The following is a 24643-nucleotide window of genomic DNA, read 5'->3' as shown; positions in this document are numbered from 1 at the left end:
CCTGAAAATTGGACCAGTACAACTGTGTACTGGTCCCAGGACATCTGGATCCAGCCCCAGGGGGTGGTGAGGATGCTGCAGCTGTGCGTGCCCCCCCCCCCCCCGGCACCCACCCAGCACAGCCGCACATAAAGAGCGGGCCCTGCAGCGGGGCTGGGACACACCAAGTCTAGGACTCAGCAGGAGAAAAATACAATTTATTTACAAGTAGAAACACTTTAAAAATGTCTCCTCTTGCCCCAGGAGTGCCGGCAGGGTGAGAGCAGGCAGCAAGGAACCAGGTTCTCGCCGGGGGTGTGTGGCCCTGCCCAGCCTGGCTGTCCCCTTCCCCTCGCCCTGGTCCCCAGGGGCTCCCAAACCCCTGGCAGCTCTGCCCCAGTCTGATGCTGGGCCAGCCCCCCCCCCCCCCCCCCCCTTCCCTCCCAAGCCCTGGGAGGGTTCAAACCCCTGTGGCAGGGCAGGATTTGGCCATGCACAGAGACTGGGGGGGTGGCCCTGGGGCAAAGCAGAGCCGGGGCAGGGGCACGGAGGTGGCCCGGGGGAGCAAACGCCCCCCACACAGCTCAGCGGCGTTACTGGGGCATGCAGAGCAATGTCGGGGGGGGGGGGGGGGGCGATGGCCCCAGGCACCCCTGGCATTGTTCCCGGTCCCGGTGCTGCTGGGGCTGGCAGGGAGAGGCGAGGGGCAGCGGCTGGGTCCGGGCAGAGCTGGCGGCGCTGCGCTGGGGAACCTCAGAACTTGGTGTCCTTGAGCGCCCTGCGACTGGCCTGGAAGAGAGAGCAGAGGGTTGGGGGGGGGGTCACCCCGGGGGGGGGGGGGCAGTGGAGGAAGCTGTGCCTGCACCCACGGCCTCGACGGCACAGCGGGGACGGCCACCCCACCCCGACGGCAGGACCCGGTCCCATTGCCCCACGGAAACGGGGCCAGGGATGAGGCCGCGCCCCACAGCCATTTTCTCTCCAGCTCACGTGCCCCATAGCAGGGGCGTGGGGTGAGCTTGTGCTTCCCCTCCCCACGCCCCGGGGGGGCTCAGGGACCCCCCCCCCCCCGCCCACCTTGCCCTTGGGGGACTTGGCGGAGGCGATGCGGGGCGAGCGGCGCGTGGTGCCGTGGGGCGAGTTCTTGGGGGTGGCTTTGCGGCCGGCGGCCCGGCGCAGGAGGCTGTTCCCCAGCTTCTTCGGGGTGTTGAGGATGCTGAACGCCATCGACTGGCGCCTCTCGGCCTGCGGGGGAGGACGTGGGGCTGTGAGGAGCTCTGGGCAGGATGGGGGGGGGGGTCCCAGGGGGGTCCTGGCCCCCCCTCCTCTGCTCTCCAGCCCCCACGGCCCCACTCGCCTGCTTGCTGGGTGCCTGCTGCTCGCTCCGCCGGCTGACCTGGGAGCTGCGCCGCTCGCTGCGGTCCCGGGGGGTCTGGGGGCGCGGGAAGCAGCTGACGGGCTTCTTAGACTGGAAGAGAGGGGACAAGGGGGGGGACCTCAGCTGGGGGCCAGGCCCGTGGGACCACATCCCTGGGAGCAGACCACAAGGAGAGGAGTGACAGCAGCAGAGCCTGGGGGGGCACGCGGGGAGGCAGAAGGGCTCGGAGCTGCCCCCCCCTCGTGCGCCAGCCCTGTCCCACAGGAGGCACTGGCCCCAGGGGTCCCCATGCGCAGCCATAACCAGGTCCCTGGCAGCACCCCCAGTTCCTCCGGCTCCTGGGGGTGCCTGCGGTGGGCCCAGGGTCTCTGCTCACCTCAGGGGTGTCGGGGCCCTGGTGGGACTCATCCGAGAGCCGCTTGCGCTGCTGCCGGGTGGTGATGCCCCCGGCCCAGCCCGCGCTCAGGGTGCTGCGGCGGGCGGCCGTGCTCTCGGCGATCTGCGCGGGCTGCATGCTGGCGCGCCGCAGCGTCTCCTTGGGGTCGCCCGTCTTCATCTCCTCGTCGGTGATGGTGCCCAGCGAGTTGGAGGGCTGAGGAGGGGGAGATGCTGAGGGGGCTGCCCTGGGGGCCAGCCGCGCTCCAGCACCGGCCTCCAGACACAGCGGGGACAGGGACGGGGACGGGGCAGCCCCAAACTCCCCCCTTACCCGGCTCTCCAGGGGGTAGCAGGTCTTCAGGTGGGGCGGGCAGGCGCGGTTGCGCTGCTGCAGCTCGGCGATGCGGTTCCAGTCGTCCAGCTGCTCCGGCTCATCCTGGCACGTCCCCAGGTAGATGCTGCTCCGGCCTAAAACCGAAGCGGTGAGGGCTGGGGGGGGGGGGGGTGGCAAGGCGCAGCCCCCAGCCCCCCCCCCAGCAGCATCCCCCTGCCCCGACTCACCCAGGCTGGAGCTGCTGCCCGCCTGCGAGCGCCTCAGGGAGCTGCGCGTGGCCGGCCGGTAGCCGGGGAGGCTGAGCAGCGCCGAGTGGCCGGGGGTCTCCTGCGGGGAGGAGGTCTCGGGCTTGGCGAGGGATTCCTGCGAGGGGAAGCTGGCGAGGGAACGGGCAGAGGTGGCCGAGCGCAGCCGGCCCTTGCCCGGGGCGGCTTTTTGGGGCTGCTCCGAGCGGACGCTGCAAAAGGACGTGTCTGCGCTGAGCGGTTCCTCCGTCTTGGGCTCTTTCTGGGAGAGGAGAAAACCAGGGTCAGAGCCCACGGCGAGCCCCCGGGCCGCGCTGCGTCGTGCCGTGCCCTCACTTTCGTCATGGTGATGTTGATGATCTGCGTGGTGCGGCGCCGCGCCGAGCGGGTCCTGCAGCCCGAGTCGAGGGAGAGGTCGCCCAGGGAGCTGGCGCTGCCCTCCAGCTTGGACTGCGTGCGGCTGGGGATGGGCGTGAAGTAGAGGCTCTCCAGGGACTCCACCTTGCGGGGCAGCCGCTGGGACGCCCGCGACTCCGCGCTGTCTGGCACGGCCGAGGCCTCCGACTGCGAGCGGGCAGCCTTCCTGCGGGACAGGGGGGAGGACGACGCGAGGGTTTGCCACCAGGAGCCAGAGTTTGTGATGCTGGCAGCAGAACCGGGCCCTCCGAGCCGCGGAGAGCGTTACCTGGTGGAGTTGAGCGGCTGCAGCTCGTCGAGGCTGAGGTCGAGGCTGTCGGTGCTGAGGTCGGCGGGCTTTTCACGGAAGCCTTCCCGGCTCTTCAGCGTGTCCGCCGTCACCTGGAACTTGCCGAGCTCCCGCAGCTGCCGATCGGCAAACTCCACCTGGAAGAGGAGCAGTGAGAGGCAGGCCCTGCGAGGCGAGGAGGAGGAGGAGGAGGAGGAGGAGGAAGGCAAAGCCCCGCCGCGCCGTGCCCACCTGAGCCTCCAGGCTGCGGACCTGGCTGGTGAGGTTCCTGCAGTTCAGCTCTGACTCCTTGGCCTGCAGGACGCTCTGCTGCAGCTCCTTGGCCAGCCTCTCCGACTCCGTCCTGAGCTCCACGTTCTCCTTCTGCAGCTGCTCCATCGCCTTCAGCTTCTCCACCAGGTCCTGGTTCTGCTGCTTCTTTGCGTCGTAGTGAGTTTTCGCCTTCTCCATCTAGGAAGAAGCAGAAGGAAGAAAACCTGCAGCCCATCGAGCCTCCCACAGGGCAGGGCAGGGCTGGGGGTGGCGGTGCCGGCTCGCAGCCTACCTGGGCTTTGTAGTGCTCGGCTGCCTGCTCCTTCTGGGCCAGCTGCTCCTGCAGCTCGGCCACCTTCTCCTGCTGGCGGGTGGCCTCGGTCTGCAGCTCCCCTTCCAGCACCTGCTCGTGGGGAGGGAAGGCAGCGAGTCAGAGCCGCCCCCATCCCTGTGCCACCCGAGCAGCACAGCCACAGCTCTCGGGGAGCCGAAGAGGCCACCAAGAGCCACGGGGCTCACCGGAGACAGCCCGGCTCAGGACACAGCTTCAGGTCCCTGTCGACTTACCTTAACTCGCTGCTGCTGGGTGCGGGTGGCCTTCTCGTGCTGGGTCAGCTTTTTATTCAGCTCCTCCACCTGGAAGGGCACGGATTTGTTACACCAGCCCCGGGCACAGGGCTCCCGGCCACAAACCTCCCCCTGCCACAACCAGCCCCGGTTGTGAATTCCTCCCTCCCACGGCCCCGGTGCGCAGGACGGCTCCCAGCACCCCGCGCCCAGCACCCTGCGTGTCGGTTAGCGGACTCGAGGGAGGCAGCTTAGGGCTGCCCTATGTTAGTCCCTGCGGGGAAGAGCTTTGCTCTACAAGCACAGAGCCGCCAGGCACTAGAAGCAAACCGAGACCCCTCAGCGGGGAGGACGAGAGGAGACGGGGCGCAGCACGGCACGCGGCACCGCATCCCCCTGCGCCCTCAGCTGGAGGAACCATCTCCGCTGCCAACCGTTTGCTGCGGGATAAAGCAGCAGGAGGCCCAGCCCCGCGGGGCTGCTCCATGCCAAATTTCAGCACGGGGCTCCAAGGGGCTGTTGCCACCCCGGGCACAAGGCGTTCCCCCGAGGGACCGGGACGGCTGCCTCCAGCTCGCCCCGTGCGCAGCCAGGCTGGGCGTCCTGTGGCAGCACCGGGGGCTGGGGAAGGGGACAGGGGTGAGGATAGGGATGCTTTGTCCCTCCCACAAGCCGATGGCCCCTCTTGGCCCCACAGGCTCCTGGCCACATGTGGGGCAGGGGCTGGGGGCAGCCTCTGGAGCGGGCATCGGCCACATCTGCTCGAGCAGCAGCGGTTCCCAAGTGCTGGCTCCGAGATGGGCGCTGCTTAAAAAATAATAATTAAAAAAAAGGCATCTCCAGCCAAGTCTGTGTTTTGTGCAACCTCAGCGCTCTCCTCCCAGTGTCAGCCTGCCCCCCTCGGTTAAAGAGGGTGGAAAAAAAGGGGTGTTCCAGCTCGCCAGCACCTCCTCTCTGAGGACAAGGCAGCTCCGAGCTGAGGATTTGTGGGCCCCTGTTCCTACTCCCCACGGGGCGGATGCGCGAGCCCAGAGACCTGGAGCAAAGCAGCGCCTGCGGCACGCGCTCCGGGGACACCCCGCAGCAGGGTCCCCGCTGCAAACAGTTCACAAGGAGGTGGCTCTGCTGGGAAGCGGCCAGGGCCATGCACCGTCACCGTTTAAGCAGCCGGCACTTCGCATGCGTTACCTGCTTAGCTTGCTCTTTCTGAAATACCTCTAGCTGCTCCACCTGTCACGGGGCGAGCACAAAAGGCAGAAGTGAGCACATCACGGGCGCAGGGCACGCTGCCCCTCGCGGGGCCAGACCCCCCAGCTCCCACGCCAAGCAGCCCAGGCTAAGGAGGACCCATAGGTGCGTAGGAGATCCAAGCCCTGCTGACACTTCAATTTCCTGTGTACCTCTGTGAACCTGGGCCCTAAGAAACCCCCCCAGCTTAGGAACTAAAGGGGTGGTGCGGGAGCAGAGCCCTGGCTGCGGAGGGCAGTGGCTTTTGGTGAGCAAGTTCACGGGCAGCCAACGTGGCTGGAAGCCACCAGAGCCCTGCCAGTAAGCGAGGGGCAAGGCTCTGGAGGAGCTGACGTTCCCTCAGTGGGACAGAGCTGCCCAGAGCAGCCTCACAGCCAGGAAAAGTGAGACTGAGGCGGGGGCCAGATGAGCCCCTTCCCCACCAGGCTCTGCCTGCACTCCCCCAACCCGCATCGGGCACCCGAGCAGGGAGGTCCGCGAGCCCCTTACCTGAGACATCAGCTTCTGCCTCTCCTCCTGGAACTTCTGCCTCTCCTCCAGCACCTTCACCTTGGCGTTCTCGTACTTATTGCTCATCGCCTCCAGCTTCTTCGCCACCTCCTCGACCTCCTGCCGGCTGCCCGCCACGAGCTTCTCCGACTCCAGCCGCAGCCGCTCCAGCTCCCGCGCGTGCTTCTCCCTCGCCTGGCCCAGCTCCGCGTCCAGCCGCTGCTGCCCGCGGCTCGAGGTCTCGCTCAGCCCCCGGTTCTCCTCGGCCAGCCTGGCGTTGGCCTGCTGCAGCCCCGCCAGCCGCTCGGCGTAGCTCGCCGCCTCCTTCTGCAGCCGCTGCAGCGCCCGCTCCTGCTCCGCCGCCCTCTCCCGCAGGGCCGGCACCTCGGCCGCCTCCAGCTTGCTCCGGGCGAGCTCTGCCTGCAGCACGCCGGCGGCTTTCGCCCTCTGCTCCAGGTCGTCGCGGTGCTTGCTCTCCAGGGAGGCTCGCTCAGCCTGCAGCTGCTGGCAGAGGTGCTTGAGCGGCACCAGCTCGCCGGCCAGCGCCTGGGCGCTGCTGAGCTCCTGCTGCAGGGAGGAGAGGAGCTGCTCCTTCTGGAAGTACTTGTCCTGGCAGACCTTCACCTCCTGCCGGAGCTCTTCCTCGCGTTCGCTTTGGCAGTGGCGGTCCCTCTTCAGGGCCTCGATGGTCAGCCGCTGCTTCTCCATCTCCTCCTGGCACCGCTGCACCTCCACCTTCATCAGCGAGCACCTCTCGGCCGCCCGCGAGGCGGCGGTGGCCATCTCCGCCTGCAGCACCCGCAGCCGCTCTTCCAGCTTCTTGCTCTTCTCCGACTCGGCCACGATCAGGCGCTTCAGCTCCTTGCTCTCCCCCTCCTTCTCGGTGACCTGCCGGTGCAGGATGGACACCTCGTGCTCCAGGCTGCCGATCAGGCTGTTCTTCCTCTCCATCTCCTGGATGCACTGGGAGATCTGCTCCTTCCAGCTCTCCTCCGACCTGCCCTTCTCCTGAGCCGAGGCGCGGAGGGACGCCAGCTCCTTCTCCGCCGCGGCGATGGCGTTCCTGCTCTGGGACAGCTCTTTGCCCTTGTCCTGCAGCTCTTTCCTCAGCGTCTCCACGGCGCCGTCCTGCAGAGCTTGGGCTGATCGCGCGGCCTCCAGCAGCTTCTGCAGCTCCGAGGCCTTCTCCTTGTGCTGAGCCGCCTCCCTCCTCGAGGCCTCCAGCTCCGCTTGCTGGTGCTGGGATGCAGCAGCCCGGGCCTCGGCCGCCGCCTTCTCCAGCGCAGCGATAGTGTCCTGCTGTTCCCGGCACCTCTGCTCCAGCTTCTCCACCTCCAAACTCAGCGTCTGAGCCTCTTTCAGCTTCTCCTGGTACAGGTCTTGACTTGAGCTGGATTCCTGCTCTCTGTGGCGGATCTTCTCCTCCAAGCTTTTGAGGGACACCTCCTTTGAGTAAACAGCCTTGATGCTGTCCATCTCGGCGTCGCGGGCCCTGGCAGCCCCCAGGAAGCCCTGCAGCTCGTTGTCCATCTTGGAAGCCCGCTCCTTCACCGCCTCCACCGAGGCGAGCTCCCCCTTCAGCTTGCTGACCGTCTTCTGCAGGTCTCTCAGCTCCTCGCCCCGCGAGACATTCTTCAGCCGCAGCTCATCCAGCTCGCCCTCCTTCTCCTCGATGAGCTCCAGGGAGCGGGCCAGCTCCTCCTGGTGCGCCGACCGCTCCACCCTCTGCTCGTTGATGGAGTTCTGCAGCTGCACCTCCAGCTCTGCTTTGCGGGCTTTCTCGGCGGCGCAGTCCGCCTTGGCTTGCTCCAGCTCCTTCTGCAGGCGCTTCGCCTCCTCGTCCCGGCGCGCCAGGTCCTGCCCGTGCTTCTGCAGTGCCTCCTCCAGCCCCGCGCTCAGCCGCGCCACCTCGCCGGCCAGCCGCTCTGCCTCGCGCTCCCGCTCCCGCAGCCTCTCGCTCTCCTGCTCCCCGCGGTGCCTGGCCGTGGCTTCGAGCTCCTTGCGCTTGAGCTTCTCCTCGGACAACTCCTTGGAGACGCCCTCGAGCGCCTCGGTCGCCCGCCGCACCTCCGCCTCCAGCTGAGCCACGCGCTCGGCCGCCGCTCGCTCGGAGGTCGCCACCTTCTCCTGCAGGGCGGAGACGTCGGCCCTCAGCTTCTGCCCCTCGCCCTCCTTCTCCTTCGCCTGCGCCCAGGCGCTGGACAAGTCGGCCTGGAGCGCGGCCAGCCGGTCCTGGTGCTCGCTGGCCAGGCGCTTCGCTTGGGCCTCCAGCTCTTCCACCTTCTCCTGCTTGGCCTGCAGCTGCTGGCAGGCCTGGCCGTGCTCCCTGCTCAGCACCCTCATCCTCTCCTCCAGCCTCCCGCGCTCTCCTTCCTCCCCCTTGGCAGCCGAGGACGCCTCTGCCAGCTGCTGCTGCAGCGCCGCCGTCTTCTCCCTGCACTCCTCGCCCAGCTGCTGCAGCTGCGCCTCCAGCCCCTGCCTCCTCGCCAGCTCCTCGTCCCTCTCCTGCAGCGCCTGGTCGCGGCGCTGCGCAAGCTGCTGCCTCTCCGACTCCAGCTCCGCTATCCTGGCCAGGTTCCCCTCCAGGCTCTCGGCCGCCCTCCTCTTCTCGTCCTCCAGGATGCCCTCGGTGTTTCGCACCGACTCCTCCAGGAAGAGCAGCCGCTCCTGCAGGCGCGCGTTCTCCTTGGCCACCTTCTCCCTGTCGGCCAGCTTCTGCTGGCTCTCCTTCAGCTTGCCCTCCAGCTCTCGCAGCTGGGCTTTCAGCGCCTCAGCCGTCCCCACCTGGGCCGTGCTCTGCTGGCACTGGGCGGTGAGCTCCAGCACACGGCCTTCCAGCTCGCGGACCTTCTGGCTCAACTCAGCCTTCTCCTGCTGCATTTCCAGGGACGAGGCTTGGCAGGCCTCTCGGGCTTTCTCCAGGCTCTGCAGCTGGCCGCTCAGGGCTAACAGCTGCGCCTCCTTGGCCTGCTGGAAGCGCTGCAGCTCCTGCAGGGCCGCGTCCCTCTCCTGGGCGGCTTTCTCGCACTCGGCGCCAAGGGCAGCCAGCTGCCTGGCTTCCCCTTCCATCTCCTGCGTGACCCGCGCCAGCTTCTCCTCGCTGTGCTTCAGGCTGCCGCTCAGCTGCTCCACGCGGCGGCTCAGCCCGGCGATGGCCTCCTGCGAGGCTTGCTCCCGGCGCTGCAGGTCCTCCGCCTGCGCCCGCTCCTGCTCCACCTGCTGCTGCAGCCTGGCCGCCTCCTGCTCCCTCTGCAGCAGGAAGCCGTTCAGCTTCTCCACCTCGGCCGTCAGCGCGTCCACCTGGGCCGTCAGGCGCGCCTCCTGCGCCTGCAGGTCCTGCTCCAGCTGCTCCTTGGCCAGGCGCAGCTCGGCGAGGGAGCTCTGGAGGCTGGCGATGAGCCCGCCGAGCTGGAGCTTCTCCTCCTCGAAGCGGCTGCGCTCGGCCTGCAGGGCTGCCTCCCGCTGGCTCTTCTCCTCCTCCAGGCGCAGGATGGAGGCCTGGAGCTCGATCACTTGGGCGGTGAGGCTGGACACCTCCTGCTTTAGCTCTTCCAGCTGGCAGAGGGAAGAGGAAGGAGGAAAAAAAGAAAACAAAAACATCCCAGACGTTACTCAAGCGGTACCCAACAGTTTCACAAGAGCTTCATGCCAGCAGGAGCAGCCGGGCACGTTCCCTCCCTCCCTCCCTCCCTGAGCCCACCGCACCCCCACGAGCCCTGCCTTCAAACGCCTTGGGCCATTTCTGAGAGCAAACTCCTTTTTCCACCACATGGATGCAGCTCCATCCCCAGCTGCCCTGCGCTACTGGGGCTGGGGCAGCTGGCAGCAATGCGGGGAGCTGTTCCCAAACACGTGCACGGGGTGCTCAGCCCCACGGCACCCACAGACAGCACCCAGCTCTGTCCCCTCTGCCCCCTCCCCACGCCGGGGCAGGCTTTGCTGGGCACTGCTCCACAGCCGGAGGAGTTATGGGCCGGCTCTCCTTACAGGAGATCTGTCTGTACCTTCAGGATGTCGCCCATGACCTCGCCCTTCTCCTGCGTGCTGCGGTCCCCCAGCTTGGCCAGCTGGTCCTCCAGGAGGGAAATCTTCCCCTGGAGAATCTCGATCTTCTCCTCCAGGCATTTCTGGGGACAGAGACGGGTGATGGAGCCACGCAGAAGGCAGGGCAACCAGGGGCAGTCACCGAGCTTTTTTCTGCGAGCTTTCTGACAGCCTCGTCACGTGCTTTGTCACCGGCGTGATGGCCGCAGCCTCACTGCTGGTCGCTGGAGCAGCCCCAGAGCCTCACCTTCTCCTGCAGGGCAGCCCGCAGCTCGCCCTCCAGCTGTGCCTGCTTTTCCTGGGACTGCGTCAGGGCGGCGTTGTGCTCCTGGGAGAGCTCGTTCAGGGCGTCCTGCAGCTGCACCAGGTGGCTGGCGATCTCCCGCAGCTGCGGAGGGAAGCAGGGCAGGCAGCAGTTAGTCTGAGCTCACCCCGCACGGAAACAGCCAGGGCCATCCCAAATCCTGGGTGCTCACGGGGCTTCGTCAGCCACCCTGCATCCAAGGCACCAGATGTGGGCAACGTCCCTTAGAGACTGGGGAGGCCAAAGCCAAAATGTAGCTGGTGCCCACTGAGCCGTGGGAAGCACAGCGAACACAGCCTTAATTTTTAAAGTTGGTGTTGCCCTTGGTCTGAGGGGTGCAGGGATACAAATCTGGGGACAGCGCTCCTCCGTACCTTGAAGGAAAGGTCCCCGTTCTCCTCGGAGAGCTGGTTGATCTTCCGATCCATCTGGCCTTTCTCGGTCTTCAGGTCCTGGCACTGCTTCAGGGCCTCGTGCAAGCGCACCAGCAGGCTGCGGGAGAGGAGAGCGTTACGGGCTGGCAGGAGCAGGACAGGTGAGGGCACCGCTGGGCTGACGCTGCTGGGTATTGCTGGGGAAGGTACCCAGTGTACTGTGTGACAGTGAGAGAGCACCGTAATAAACCCAGCCCAAAGCTGGGTCCTGGTGCTGCCAGGTGGAGCAGGGCCGGGGCAAGGGGTTGTGTTCTGCAGGGCCCTGAGCACTCTGAGCCGAAGGGAGAGGCAGCTAGCCCTCTGCAGTGTAAAACACATCAAACAAAGGATCACCCCCCCAGGCTGGAGCTGGGTGTCCTTCCCAAGCAAGCACACGACTGGAAAAGGGACAGGGCAGGGACTGGGACAGCACAGCAGGCGACTTTCAAGCCCAGTTCAGATCTGATCAAACTTGTGGGCGAGCAGCTGGGGAAGGGGAAAGGGTCAAGAGCTCCATCCACTGCCATTAGCTTCAGAGTTTCAGGCCAAAAGCAGTTCTGGGCTCACTTAGCTGCAGCCCGTCATGAGCTGGGTGGCCTGTGCTGAAGATTCCTGCACCAAACACAACGGCTGGGCTCCAGCAACGCAAACCTTTGGGAAACAGCATCCAATATCTTCCCGAAAGCTTTCAGGGACACAGAGCCTCTCCCAGAGCTGGGGAAGCCTCCGTAGGCTGTAGCCTCTTCTGGAGGGCTACATTTGGGGCAGTGTGCCCTTTTCCCATAAAGGAACTGGCTGCTGATGTGCAGAAGTGGCCGAGACCAGCAGAAAGGTATGCTCTCAGCCCTGGCTTGTGTATTACCAGGGAAAAGACGGACAGCACGGAGCCGAAGGACGTGTGAGTGCCGAGGAGTGGCCCAGCAGGCGGGCGGCAGAAGCCCCCGGGGCGTTACCTCTCGTTCTTCTCCCTCAGCTCCTCCATCTCCTTGGGCTCCAGCTGGTCGGCAGCTTGCCTCTCGTTGAGCAGAGTCAAGCGATCGATCCGGTGCTGCATCATGGTGATCTGCGCCTCTGCGGCGAGAGAAGGGAGGTGAAAACGGGCGCGTTACCATCTCCTGCTGCACGGCCCCGGCAGCAGGGCAGGAGCTCTGTCCTCCCCCCAGCTCTCAGAAAACACTGAGCGAGGACACAGGAGCCAGGCTGGCAACACCGCCATGGGGCACCAGCATAGCTCCAGGTGCCTTCTGTTGCTCAGGATATATGAGGGGACGTAAGAGGGAAGGAGGAACCCGCCGTCCGTACGCGCCATGGGAAATCCCCAGCGCAGAGAGCGTTGGAGACGTGGGTGGGAAGGCTGCTACGCCTGCCAGCCTGTTCCCAGCCATTTGGCAGCAGGACCAACAGCAACCTCCAAGATCTGCCTGCTCGGAATTGTTATGACAGTGCTGGAGCTGCCTTGGCTCCCCCCAGCACCGCTCTCTGCAGCACGTTTTGTTCCAGGCTAACAGGCAAGGCTCCTTGGTGCAGCCGTGGCCCCACAGAGGCACGGCCAGCCCCAAGGTGCCCGGTCTGCTTGGGACAGCAGAAAAGCCCCAAAACCGCAGGCTGCACTCACCTGGGGTCCAGCAGGACAGACCATGCCCAAGCACAGGGTGCAGGGGGTCAGAGCTGTTACAGCAAGTCCCAGAACCCACAGGAGGTCTCAGTCCCAGAGACCCCCCCCGCACCCCAGGACGCCCCGCCAGCTACTGACCCTTTTCCGTGATGAGCTTGCGGTTCTCTGCCAGCTCCAGCTCCAGCTCGTCCCGGTTGTCCCTCTCCACAGCCAGCTGCTTCTTCAGCCGCCTCAGCTGGAACTGGGGGGTCTGCATGACGTCCCCCACGGGCGAGGCCGGCGGGCCGGGCAGGATGCTGCGGGACCACAACGCCTCGCTCGGTTATCCGGAGGGGCAGGGAGGTGCTCCCGGTGCTCCCAGACCCGCTGCGATGCCACCACCCGAGCAGGAATCCCCCTGTCCCAGCCCAGCGCCAGCCTCTAGCCCGGGGGTACGAAGCCAGCTCCGGGACAAAGCGTCCTTCCCCTTTCCACTGCTGCCAGAGCCTGTCGCAGAGCAGTCAGCGTGCTCCAGAAGTGGAGATTTAACATTTGCTGCCAGAATGCCAGCAGCGATGCAAGCCTGGCCCTCCTCAAGCCACCCCAGGACAGGAGGGGACCACGACCTGCTCTGGGAAGCGTCTGTGCTAGCTGCAGAGCCAAAGAATAACTGGGGTAAGAGCAGCACAGAGCAGCCTGGCCACGGCTCACAACCATACATCACAACGCCGAGCCCAAGGTGCCTGCACCAGGAGAGCACCGTGGCAAGCAGGGGCCCTTCTAGGGGTGTGTGGGTGCACCCCAAGGACACTTGTGGGTCCCATTGTCCATTCTCCCCCCCCGGTACGTACCTGTTGATGCCGGAGGAGGAGGCGACCTTCTGCAGCTCCAGGAAGCGCACCTCGCGCGCCTGCGGGTGGGGGAGCCCCGGCGAGCGCTCCTCCGAGCCGCTGCTGCACGCGCCGGGCGAGGGCTGCGGTGCTGGAACACGGGAGCGAGGGGCAGGTGAGGGGTAGGGCACGGGCTTCGTGCTCACACCGGGAGGGTTTGCAGAGGTGGAGCCTCAGCTCTGAACGCCCAGGTGACCGCAGGCTCCCTCCGGGACGGATCAGCCCGGCCAAAAAGCTGGAACAGCCCTCACATCCCTCCTGCCCCCCTCCACCCACACAGCGGGAATGTGCCCGGCCCCCCAGCTCCGTCCCCAAGGGCCTGTTCTCAGGGGAGACAAGGCTGCGCTTTGTCCCCTAATGGGATGCTTTTGTAGCGCTCAGTGCGACAGGCAGCAGCCCGGGGCCGTGGGCTCCGAGTGGCGTTGCTGCTCTCACAGGTTGGCAGCTAGAGCAGTGCAAACGGGGGAAAAAACAGAAGTTTTTATGCTCTAGAAAAAAGCCACCTGTGCTGCTCAGATGCTAGCAGCACAGGAGCCGGGCAGCGCGCAGCACTTGCAATATCTCACCCCGCTGCAGAAGTTAGGGCCTGTCTCTGTGCCACCCTGCTGGCGTCTGGACATTGCCACAACAAAGACAAATAACCTTTCACTGTTAACAAGGTGCTGCACAGACGCCAGCTAGGAAAAACCCACGTCTGACAGCCTGCTCTCCCTGCACAAGGTTCATCTACCACCAGCCCATCGGTGCCCGCAGCACAGGCTCGTGGGGTGGGCACTGCGCTGGGCACCGCGCTCACCTCTCCTCTGCAGAAACGCCTCCAGGTTCTCAGTCAGGCTCTCCTCGTTGTCCAGCACGAACCTGAGGATGTTTGCCAGCTCGACCTGCGCCAGAGGAGCCGGGGGTTAGCAGCTGCCCTGCGGCAGCTCTGGGACCGAGGGGCTGGTGCTGGCTGCGGGGGACGCGGGCGGGCGCCCACCCGGCCCCTTGCTGGCACCAGGGCAGTACCTGGGTCTGGTAGTCGAACTCGTTCCAGTCCCCAGAGCTCTTGCTGCTCATGGAGCTGTGGTACAGCAGCAGCACGGCCACCTGCAACGAGGCAGAGCATCGGGAGAGGATCCAGGCAGCACCAGCCACGTGCAGGTTTGGCCCCCGAGCCGCTCGGCACCCTGGGGTGCAGCCCCCCCATCTCGGGGCCCCCGGGACACGGCTGTCCCTTCCAGACCCCACGCTTGGTACGTGGCAGCAGGGACTCGATCCGGGACAGAGGACCCCTTAGGCACGGCGGTACCTTGGCCAACTCCAGCTCTTCTCCCTCCAGGAGCTTCTGCGCTGACACCAGGTTCTCTGTGGTCGATTTGTGCTTGCAGAGCTCTGCAACACGAAATGGGATCTCCAGTCACGCTGGGGCCCTGCCACCGACTGGGGACGAGCAGCAGAGGGAGGAGGAGGGAGACGGATCGCTGGGAACAGCTTCGTGGTGGGATACGTCACCCACCACCCCTCGGCGGGTGTCCATCACCCCCAGGCCAGGGGCTCGCTCCGAGGGGCACCGTGGATGCTCGCCCTTGGAGAAGGGGCCCAGGCGGCGAGGCACCAGTGGGGCTGCGCCATGGAGCTGAGCCACCAGCGCACAGCCCCTGGTGTTACCCGTGGCTGGGTTTTTCCCCCTCGCACTCAGCCCTCTGACCACCCTCGGGATCGCTCTGTGCCTTTTGCTGCTCCACCACCAGCACCGGCCCAGCTGCTGTGCTGCGAGGTGGGGCACGGCATCTCCGCGCCCAGCGCCCCTCCTGCGGTGAGTATTCCCCAGCTGGATTTGGCCAGCAAGGACTTCCCAGATTGGATTTGGGCAGCCCTGCCTGCACCGAGCAGAGCTGGCGGTGCAGCTGGGGTCACCCGCTGCCCGTGGTGTGTGCAGGCACAGCACCGAGCCCTGGCGGAGGTGGGGACGGGGCTGCTGCGCCCCTCGGCGCAGGCTCTTACTCTGCAGAAAGCTGCGGATGAAGGCTGCTCGCTCCGGCAGGGGCTGCTCCAGGGCAGACTGCCCCTCCTCGGTCTTGTGGCTGCAAGAGAGCGCAGGCGGGCCGCGTTAGAGCTTTACGGCGAGGCTGAACAAAGGCTGCCTTCACGGAGAGGCAGCTCCTTGCAAGCAGGGGGTTTCCCGGGGCCACCTCGGTAGCGAGGCGAGCAATCCCTCACCGCGCCAGAACTGTGTGGGCGAGTGAGCCCCACGCACCTCTGCCCCCCGCCCTGGAGCCCGCGCTGGATTTAAGGGGGGAACTGAGGCTGCCCCTGCCATGGCTCTGGTCCAAGATCAGGCTTTTGCTCAGCGGCAGCCAACACAAACGGAGGCCACGTGCCTAAGACCCGCGCCAGCCCGCGCTCCGCTGGGATCGCTTCCGAACCCTCGGCTGCTCTCAGACCGCCAGACGCGGGGACTTGCTGGGGAAGGTGCAGACACGAGGATTTCCCATTCCCCGGTGCCGTGGGATCTCCCGGCCCCCTCCGACCAAAGGCAGCTCACCCTCGGGGCAGCCCCTGCGACGCCCTCCCTGCCACCACCCCCTTCCCAAGCCGCGGTCGGGTCGGGCCGGCTGCCTGCTGAGCACACCCCGGTGATCCCCGCTAATCCCAGCCAGAGCTCGGGCTGGGGAGGTTGAGCAGGTCCGGCTAAATATACCCCAGCTCCCTCCTGCCCGCCCAGCGCCCTCAGCGCCCCGCTCGGAGCAGGCTCTCGTTACACCGCGCTGCAGTTAATTATAGCAGGCAGGCTCCGAGCGGTGCTCGGCCGGGGCGCAGCCTCGCAGCCGCCCCCCCCAGCGCCTCGCCGGGTCGCTAATTAAGCGCGTGCCCCGTCCTAGCTCCAGCACCCGCTGTGGTTTACAGCTTTTAGTCAGCCCCGCTCACAGGGGACAAGAGCAGCTCCCGGGACTGGAGTTCCTCCATCCCTGCCCCGAGCACGGCCCCGCACCTCGTGCTCAGGAGCAGCCCCCAGGTCCCCGAGAGCCATCAGGACAGCGCCACGGGGCAGAGCTGCCGCTCCTTAAGCTGCTGCACAGACCCTGAGCTTCCTCGGGACCCCCAGGCTGAGGCTCAGGACAACTCGCCGGCTGTTTCCTCGCCCACGCAGCAGAGGAACCGCATAAGCTTCCCTTTACGGAGGAGCACGCGTGCGGCCAGGAGAGCCCCCGGGACTCACATTTCGTTGATGATCTGGATGAAAACGCGGCAGTCCTGGAGCTGTGAGAGGTCCCCGAGGGGATCTGCGCACACCTTGGTGCTGTTCACCTGGGAGGGGGACGAGACGGTGAGAAGGCAGCAGCCCAGCAGCCGCGCCACAACACCCCCGCCTCCCCCACCAGTGGGACCAGTGCTGGTGGCACAGAGACCCCCCGCCCTTCCCAGTGCCCCGCCAGGACAAACGGAGGCAATGCCCGCACCCGATCCCTGGGCAGCCCCCATCGGGACAGGCTGGCACGCATCCCGTTCGTCACGGTGATGCTTCGCTCAGACACGGCACGGCTTTGTCCCTGTCTGTGGATGCTCTTTAAGGTCCCTTCCCACCCAAACCATTCTGTGATTTACGAGGCAGGACCCGCAGGACGTTTATGGCCCAGCTCCTCCTGCCTTCCACGCCGGCCGTGCCCTCCCGGCCGGTTTCCACGGCTGGACCGAGCCCTCCCAGCATTTTGGGCTGCTCAGCAGGAGCGAGCCCCCTCCTACAAACCCCACCGTGACCAGCCCCGGCGTCGAGCTGCTGATGGAGGGTCCCCAGCCCGGACGGCACCACCCGCAGGGGCAGCAGCTGAGCCCCCCAGCACCGCCCCCACCCGCAGAGCCGCTCCGGGGCGCGGCGATGCGTTACCCAAGTGAGGAGAGCCGCGGCTCTCGTGGCGTGGAGAGGCATCTCTGCGAGGCTGCCGGATCGCTGCCCGGACCTAGGAATGCCAACGGAGGAGGGAAAAAAAAAAAAAAAAGGCAATTAAAGGCCACACGTAGCAATTACATTCCTGCACAGCCTGCACGTGACGCCGGGCACCGGTGCCTGCCGAAGCAGGATCTGCCCTCTGCCCGACGCGCTGTGTTACCGGGGGCAGCAGCCGGCATCCTCATTTTCGGTCCGGAGAAGCAAGAAACAGCGGGGCTGGAGAAACAGCGGGGCGCTGGGCTCCCTGCCTCCCTGTCCCCGGCTGTCCCCCCGCCGTGGGTCGGAGCGCCCGGAGCAGCGCTCGAGCACGAGCGTCCCCGAGGCAGGCCGGGAGGGACGCTCCCAGCCTCACGTCGCGAGGGGACGGCGGCGGCGGAGGGGGTGCGGGGGGAGCCGCCGGCGGCCAAGCGACAGCACAGAGCAGCAATTGTAGTCGGGTGACCTAAATTCCCCGGGGAACGCGCGGCCGGGAGAGCAGCTCGGCGCCTCCGCACGGCAGCGCCCAGGTGCAGCCAGGAGCCCGGTGCCAGCCGCGGCGGTGCCCGGGCGCCCTCGGCTCCGCTCGGCGTGCTGGGGACGGGCACGAGGAGGGGAACGGCACCGGCGGCCGGGGCCGCCTGGGTCTCCTCGCTGAGATCCGGGGACGTTTGCACAGAGGCTCCGTCGTTTCCTCCTCTAGGAGCCCGCTGCTGGGGAGCGGGGAGCCTTCCCACGAACTTCCCGAGCTCGGGAGGCCAGCGAGAGGCTGCACCCGGAGCCCCGGCTCTGCCGCCGCCGCCCTCGCTGTGGCAGGATCCCAGGACCCGTCCCCGCCGCAGGCACGGGGCCGCTCCGCCTCCCAGGGGCTCCGACGAGGGAGAAACCCGGCGGCGAGCCGCGGGGCCTCTGCCAAGCACGGAGGGTCTGGCGTGCCGGGCGAGAGCCCGTCTGGGTGCCCCGGCCCTCCCGCACCTCCCAACATTTCCAGCGCCTCCTTCCGTGCCCTCCTTCCCCTCCTTCCCCCCCGCTCACCGCCAGCTTTTCAGGAGAAATTGAACATCTGGCGCGCAACACCGAGGCCTGCACAGCATCCAGGGAAGGCTGCTTCGGCTCCCAAGCCAGAACCTGCTGGTGACGGTGGTGCCACTGCCGGCACGTCCCCCGGCGCCCTCGCCCCGCGCTGTCCCCGTCCCACGGGGCCGGCCGCCCGAGCCTTGCGCCACGGCCGCGCTGCCCCAGCCCCGCTCCCTGCCGCAGGAAGCCGCCTTCCAGCCCGGCCTGTCTTTCAGGTCTCGCCCCGGTGGCGTAAATCAGCCCGGTCACGGGTCACGGCTCCGTCCCCCCGGGTCCTGGGCGCTGCCTGTCCCTGCCCCCGGCAGCGGGGGCTATCTCGGCGCTGCAGCAGCCTCCTCGCCGCGGCCGGTGCTGCCCTCGTGGAGATAGCATCTATCGGGGAGCCCCAGCACCCCAGGCCGGCTCCGGCTCCCTCTAGGAAACCCAAGTCTCAGCGTCAAGAGAAAAGCGGCACGGCTCAGAGCTGGGAAGCTATCCGCGCTCGGGGAGAGGCCGGCACAGCGCCCGGAGGCACGGCTGTCCCGGAGACGGGGAGAGCAGAGCTTCTGTAGGTGTAACGGGGAAGGAAAAAGGGGAAAAAAACCACACAAAACGAGCAAACCCACCGGGCTGGTGGGGCTCAGAGCCAGCCCTGCCTTCGGGACGGTGCCAAGGTCCTGCGGGTTGCTGCCCGGCCCGCTGCGAGCTCCCCGAGCACCGTCGTCCTCCCCGCTCCTGCCGGGGCGCGCCGGTGCCAGCAGCACGCGGGCTCTGCTCTCCCCGTCCCCGTCCCCGTGTCCCCGGGCTGGCAGCACCCTGCTGCGGTGCCAGGACCCCGGGGCCATGCTGGCAGCCCCCAGGTGTCCCCGCCAGGCTCCCTGCTCCCCACGGAGCCCGCTGCTCCCCAGGCGAGCGGCAAGGCCGAGGCTCGGCTGGGCAGGATCCGACCTCGGGACGCCCGTCTCTCGTTTCACATCAGGAATTCCTCCGCTGTGCCCTGCCCTGAGCTCCTTGCCGGACGCGGGGAGGGCACAGGGCTGCCCCCGGTCCCGTGGGACGGCAGCAGGGGCTGGAAGGAGCGCGGGGAGGCCGCCAGCCGGGACGTCCCCGCGGCTGTGGCGGTGCCGACGTGCGGAGGGCCGGCGGCAGGGACGCGGGAGCGCTGCCAGCTCCCCCCGCGGCGACCTTTGCCTCTGCCGTCCCCGGTGCCACCCCGACAACCCTGCCACGGGGTGCCGGTGGGGGCTGAGCAGGGCCAGAAATAACCCAGAAAAAACCCACCTGGGGAGGGGTCCCCGATATCGGAGCCTGGAAGGAGGGACAGGGCGAGTGGCCGTGCCCGGGCAGCACGGCGCCTGGTGCTCCAGGGCCCTCTCCATGCCCCGGTTCTTCACCACCGCCGTGTCCCTCCCGGTGCTGCACTGGGGCTGCTGCCCCGGGGATGCTCCCTATCGCACCCTGACCCCTCACCAGCCGGTCCAGAGGCTCATCCAGGCACCAAATCCCCGCAGAAATCCGCAGGATAACGCCGCCGGGAGCCCAGACCCAGCCCCGACCATCCCCGGAAGCTTCGGCCGCCGCTGATATTTTAAGGCAGCCCAGGCGCCGCGGCTCGGGCTGCTCGGAGACACGAAGCACCTGCAGCCTGCCCGGGCTTGGCCGGAGCTCCGGGCGCTGGGGAGGAAGGAGCCCCCCCGGCTCCAGGCGCAGGAGTTGGGCTAAAAACAGCTCGTCCCCGCGGCTGAGGCACGCACCTCCCCTGCGCACGGACGGACGGACGGCGGGGGCACGGGAGGCTTTCTCCATCCCGGCAGCCCCGGGGAGCATCAGCACTCCCGGGGCAGGATCTGGCCCCGGCACCATCCAAAGTTCCTCTTGCCGAGCGCGAACGCAGCCCCCGAGCCGCTCACCCCCCAGCTCCAGCATTCCGGGAGCGGGGCGGCTCTGCGGGCACGGCTGCCGGGGCTCTTCCACCCTTGACCCCCTTCCTCGACCCCCTTCCCCCTCTCGACCCCTCCGACGGCAGCACAGAGCCCCCCGTGAACGCGGGCCCGCTGCAGGAAGACGTCGGGCTCCGCATGAAGGCAGCCGGGGGGGGGGGGGGAACGACCGCGGGGCTGAGCAGCGCGAACGCGAAGGCTGCACGGCTCCTTCCCTGCCCCGGGGACCAGATGGGGGAAACCCAAGGGGCTGGGGGTGCTGAGCCCCGGCGGGGGCACGGGGACGTCCCCACGGCGTCGTCCCCTGCTGTCCCCCCCCCAGCGCCCGCTCCAGTCAAAACACGGCGTTACGCAAGCGGGCGCCTTCCTCCGGGCTTCACAGTGAGCCAAGGAGCCGCGCGCGTAGGGCCGGGGAGGGGGGGGGGGACGCGCACCCTGAGCCCCCCGCCCCACAGAAAGTGCTTGGTGTCGCCCCCAGCCCCACGCCGGACGGCCCCACGGACACGGGGGGCTGGTGCCCGGGGCTGGCAGCGGCGGGGGGGGGGGGGGCACGCGGGCAGAGCCGCCCCGTGCAGGCGGCCGAGCTCCCGGATGTTGGCGAGCGCAACTTGGCCGCGCGCCCCAGCCCCGCGTTCGCACCTCGGGGACGCGGCGGTGCCGAGGGCGGGGGTCCAGGGGGGGGCTGCACCGGGCCGGGAGCCACGGGCTGCCCCCCGCCACCGCCTCCTCCTCCTCCTCCTCTTCCTCCTCCTCCTCCTCGCCCCCCCCCAGCCCCGTTCAGAACAACCACGGAAGCCGGACAAAGTCTTTGTTCGGGCCTTACCGGAGCGCTACGGCCGCCACCCGTGCCTCGTCGTCACTCCGCCATCCGTGTGCGCCCCCCCCCAACCCCTCTGAGGCCGGGGCGGCGAGCGGCCCTGCACAAAAGAAAAAGTTGTGTTGGGTTTCGGCCGGGGCTGGCAGGAGATGGTTCCCCTTCCTGGCCCGCGGCCACCCCACGTCACGGCAGGGCTGCGCTCGTTAAAGGCGCACGGCACAAAAAGCCGCCGGCTCCGTGCGGGGAGGGAAGGGGGCAAAGGAAGCCCCCCGCCCATCGGGGGCCTCCCCGTGGGGCCGTGGGATGGGGGCAGCGTGGGGGGACCGGCCCTGGGGGTGCGTGGGGACCCTCGGCAAGAGGGTGCTGGGGCCCCGCAGCGGCCTCGAGACCTGGCGGTTTGGGGTTTAAAGCACGGAAATGGGTAAAAGTGATTTTCTGCGCTGAGCGAAGCAGCCCCTCGCCTTCCCCTGCCTCCTCGCTCAGTTTGGAAACGTCCCCGACCCCAGAGCCACAGGCTTGAGGACGTGGGCAGTCACAGGACAGCAGCCAGCCAAGGGGAACGTCACGGTGTAAAGCACCATCCTGAGAGCCACCTGAACCCGGCCGGGGGCTCCGCAGCCCCCCGGGGACCCGAGCCGAAGCCTCTCCTCTAAATCCATCCCAGGGGTGCAGCGGGGGGGCTGCGGAGAGAAGCAGCGGTGGAAAGCAAAAGGAGTGAGCCCGCAGCAGCCCTGCGCCGTGCTGAGTGCTGGGACACGGTGAGCTGCAGGCACCCCCATGTCCCTGTGATCCCCCAAACCCTGGGATCCCGGAGCCGCTCGCCCAGCCCCACGTCCCGGCGGCTGCTGGAGACCCCGCGGAGGAGCCCCCAGCCCCTCTCCGGGCAGCCTGTGCCAGGGCTCCGGCGCCCGCCCGGCACAGCAGTGCTGCCTGGGGCCCAGAGGGCACCTCCCGGGCTCCAGGCTGGGCCCGGGGCCTCTGCTCCTGGCCCTGGGCACCCCTGGCGAGAGCCCGGCTCCGGCCTCTGCGCAGCTCCCCGCAGGCCCCGGCAGCCGCGGGGGAGCTCCCCCGGGGCAGGACGGGGGTGTCCGCGACCCACGGGGGGGGGGGAGGGGCTGTGGGGACCCCCGGGGACTGCGGGGACCTCTGGGGGCATCTGACAGCACCCTGGGGGGGGCAGGGGGCGGCGGGGACCCCCCACGCACCGAGACCCCCTCTCGGGGGACCGGGACCCCCCCCCCCCCCCCCGCAGCAGGACCCCCCCCATGCACCGGGACCTCCCCCCCCCGGCTCTCAAGACCCCCCCCATGCACTGGGACCCCCCCTGGGGCTCTTGGGACCCCCAGGCACTGGGCCCCCCCCCACACATCAGGACCCCCCACACACACCGGGACCCCCCCCCCAGGGACTCTCGGGAGCCCCCCATGCACCAGGACCCCTGGGCGCCCTGAACCCCCATGCACCAGGACCCCCCCAGGGCTCTCGGGGTCCGCCCCCCCCAAGGCACCAGGACCCCCCCATGCAGCAGGACCCCCCCGGGGCTCTCCGGGACTGCCCCCCACACCGGGACCCCCCACACACTGGGACCCTCCCCGGGGCTCTCAGGACCCCCCACACACACTGGGCCCCCCCGGGCACTGGGACCCCCCCCCAGCAGCGGACCCCCCTGGGGCTCTCAGTACCCCCAGGAACCCCATCTCAGGACCCCATCCTCACACCAGGACCCCCCCGGGGACTCTAGGGACCCCCCCCATGCACCGGGACTCCCCCGGGGCCCTTGGGACCCCCCCCCCCAAGGACCCCCCCGGGGCTTTTGTGACCCCTCCCAGGCACCAGGCCCCCCCCCCGGGCACTGGGATGCCCGCATGTACCGGGACCCCCCCACACACGCCAGGACCCCCCCATGCACCGGGATCCCCCCCGGGGCCCTCAGGGACCCCCCCAGGGCTCTCCCTCCCCTGCCCCACTGCCAGCCGCGGGGACCTGCGTGACACCGCCACGCACTGGCAGGGCCGCGGGGTCACCGGGGTCACGGGCACGGCCGGGGGGGGGCCAGATCCTGCCCCCGTGCCCGTCACCGACCCAACGATCGGCGGCCAAGGGTTTCGCGCCGCGCCGTGGCCCGGTGCCAACCGCCACGCGTCGGGGCGCCGCCACGTGCGGCTCGGGACTTTTTGTCCCCGCACCGGCACTGGGGGGGGGGGGGGGACGGGGACTGGGACCGTCGTCCCGCTGCCGTCCCCGGCGTCCCCGCGTGTTCCCCCCCCCAACACACACCCCCCCCGGCAGGGCGATGGGGGCCCCCTGGGCCCCGCTGGCCCCGCTGGCGCTGCTGGCGCGCTGGCGTCGGCGCGGGACTCGTGCTGCTCAACGTCTGCATGGACGCCACGCACCACAAGAGCAGCCCCGGCCCCGAGGGGTTGCTCTACGGGCAGGTGAGCTCGGCGCCGCTGCTCGGCCCGCCCCCGGACCCCCCTCGGGTACCCTCGCCGGACCCCCTCGGTGCGGGTCCCAGGGGGTGCTGAGCGCCTGGCACCCCCCCGCCCCGGGGAGGGGGAGTTGGGGGGGGGGGGGGTTGGGGGGGGGGGGGGTTGGGGGGGGGGAGGGGGGGAGGGGGGGGGGGAGAGGAGTGGGGAGGGGGGAGTTGGGGAGGGGGAGGGTGGGGGGGGGGAGAGGTGGGGGGGGAGTTGGGGAGGGGGAGGGGGGGGGGGGGGGGGGGGGGGGGGGGGGGGGGGAGGGGGGGGGGGGGGGGAGGGGGGGGGGGGGTTGGGGGGGGGGGGGGGGGGGGGGGGGGGGGGGGGGGGGGGGGGGGGGGGGGGGAGGGAGGGGGGGGGGGGGGGGGGGGGGGGTTGGGGGGGGGGGGGGGGGAGGGGGGGGGGGGGTGGGGGAGTGGGGGGGGGGGGGGGGGGAGTTGGGGGGGGGGGTGGGAGGGGGGGGGGGGGGGGAGTTGGGGGGGGGGGGGGGGGGGGGGGGGGGAGGGGGTGGGGGGGGGAAGTGGGGGGGGGGGGGGGGGGGGGGAGGGAGGGGGGGGGGAGTGTGGAGGGGGGGGGGGGGGGGGGGGGGGGGGGGGGAGGGGGGGGGGGGTGAGTTTGGGGGGGGGGAGGGGTGGGGGGGGGGGGGGGGGGGGGGGGGGGGAGTTGGGGGGGGGGGGGTGGGGGGGGGAGTTGGGGGGGGGGAGGGGGGGGGGGGGGGGGGGGGGGGGGGGGGGGGTTGGGGGGGGGGGGGGGGGGGGGGGGGGGGGGGGGGGGGAGGGGGGGGGGGGGGTGGGGGGGGGGGGGGGGGGGGGGGGGGGGGGGGGGGGATGGGAGGGGGGGGGGGGGGGGGGGGGGGGGTGGGGGGGGGGGGGGGGAGGGGGGTGGGGGGGGGGGGGGGGGGGGGGAGGGGGGGAGGGGGGGTGGGGGGGGGGGGGGGGGGGGGTGGGGGGGGGGGGGGGGGGGGGGGGGGGGTGGGGGGGGGGGGGGGGGAGGGGGGGGGGGGGGGGGGGGGGGGGGGGGGGGGGGGGGGGGGGGGGGGGGGGGGGGGGGGGGGGGGGGGGGGGGGGGGGGGGGGGGGGGGGGGGGGGGGGGGGGGGGGGGGGGGGGGGGGGGGGGGGGGGGGGGGGGGAGGGGGGGGGGGTGGGGGGGGGGGGGGGGGGGGGGGGGGGGGGGGGGGGGGGGGGGGGGGGGGGGGGGGGGGGGGGGGGGGGGGGGGGGGGGGGGGGGGTGGGGGTGGGGGGGGGGGGGGGGGGAGGGGGGGGGGGGGGGGGGGGGGGAGGGGGTGGGGGGAGGGGGGGAGGGGGGGGGGGGGGGGGGGGGGGGGGGGGGGGGGGGGGGGGGTGGGGGGGGGGGGGGGGGGGGGGGGGGGGGGGGGGGAGGGGGAGGGGGGAGGGGGGGTTGGGGGGGGGGGGGGGGGGGGGGGGGGGGGGGGGGGGGGGGGTGGGGGGGGGGGGGGGGGGGGGGGGGGGGGGGGGGGTGGGGGGGGAGGGGGGGGGGGGGCGGGGGGGGGGAGGGGGAGGGTTTGGGGGGGGGGGGAGGGGGGGGGGGGAGGGGGCGGGGGTCGGGGTGGATTCGGGGGGGGGATTCGGGGGGGGATCTCGGGGGAGGGGGGATTCGGGGAGGGGGAGATT

The 24643-nt window shown here is 69.9% G+C and overlaps 2 protein-coding genes across 2 annotated transcripts; both read right to left on the bottom strand.

Moving 5' to 3' along the window:
* Positions 1-177: 177 nt before the first annotated feature.
* On the bottom strand, positions 178-20634 carry NUMA1 (nuclear mitotic apparatus protein 1). Its single transcript, XM_035569493.2, has 26 exons — positions 20545-20634; positions 16687-16759; positions 16021-16109; positions 14805-14884; positions 14110-14192; positions 13827-13907; positions 13618-13702; positions 12783-12912; positions 12091-12248; positions 11291-11408; positions 10299-10416; positions 9868-10008; positions 9581-9703; positions 5577-9131; positions 5028-5069; positions 3840-3908; positions 3565-3675; positions 3252-3470; positions 3000-3157; positions 2651-2897; positions 2297-2576; positions 2067-2203; positions 1734-1949; positions 1337-1447; positions 1057-1224; positions 178-768 (listed from the first exon to the last, which is right to left on the bottom strand). The coding sequence occupies exons 2-26, from the start codon at positions 16726-16728 to the stop codon at positions 733-735; spliced, it is 6597 nt and encodes a 2198-aa protein (XP_035425386.1). The 5' UTR covers positions 16729-16759; positions 20545-20634; the 3' UTR covers positions 178-732.
* A 3188-nt stretch (positions 20635-23822) lies between these two features.
* LOC126913553 (uncharacterized) lies at positions 23823-24545 on the bottom strand (the record flags this gene model as incomplete). Its single annotated transcript, XM_050715056.1, has 1 exon — positions 23823-24545. A coding segment is annotated over one exon (723 nt), but the record flags the coding sequence as incomplete, so codon positions are not given.
* Positions 24546-24643: the final 98 nt, after the last annotated feature.

The sequence above is a fragment of the Cygnus atratus genome, chromosome 1 (assembly GCF_013377495.2).
Source record: "Cygnus atratus isolate AKBS03 ecotype Queensland, Australia chromosome 1, CAtr_DNAZoo_HiC_assembly, whole genome shotgun sequence".
NCBI lineage: Eukaryota > Metazoa > Chordata > Aves > Anseriformes > Anatidae > Cygnus > Cygnus atratus.
This window is presented reverse-complemented; position numbering and strand designations above follow the sequence as displayed.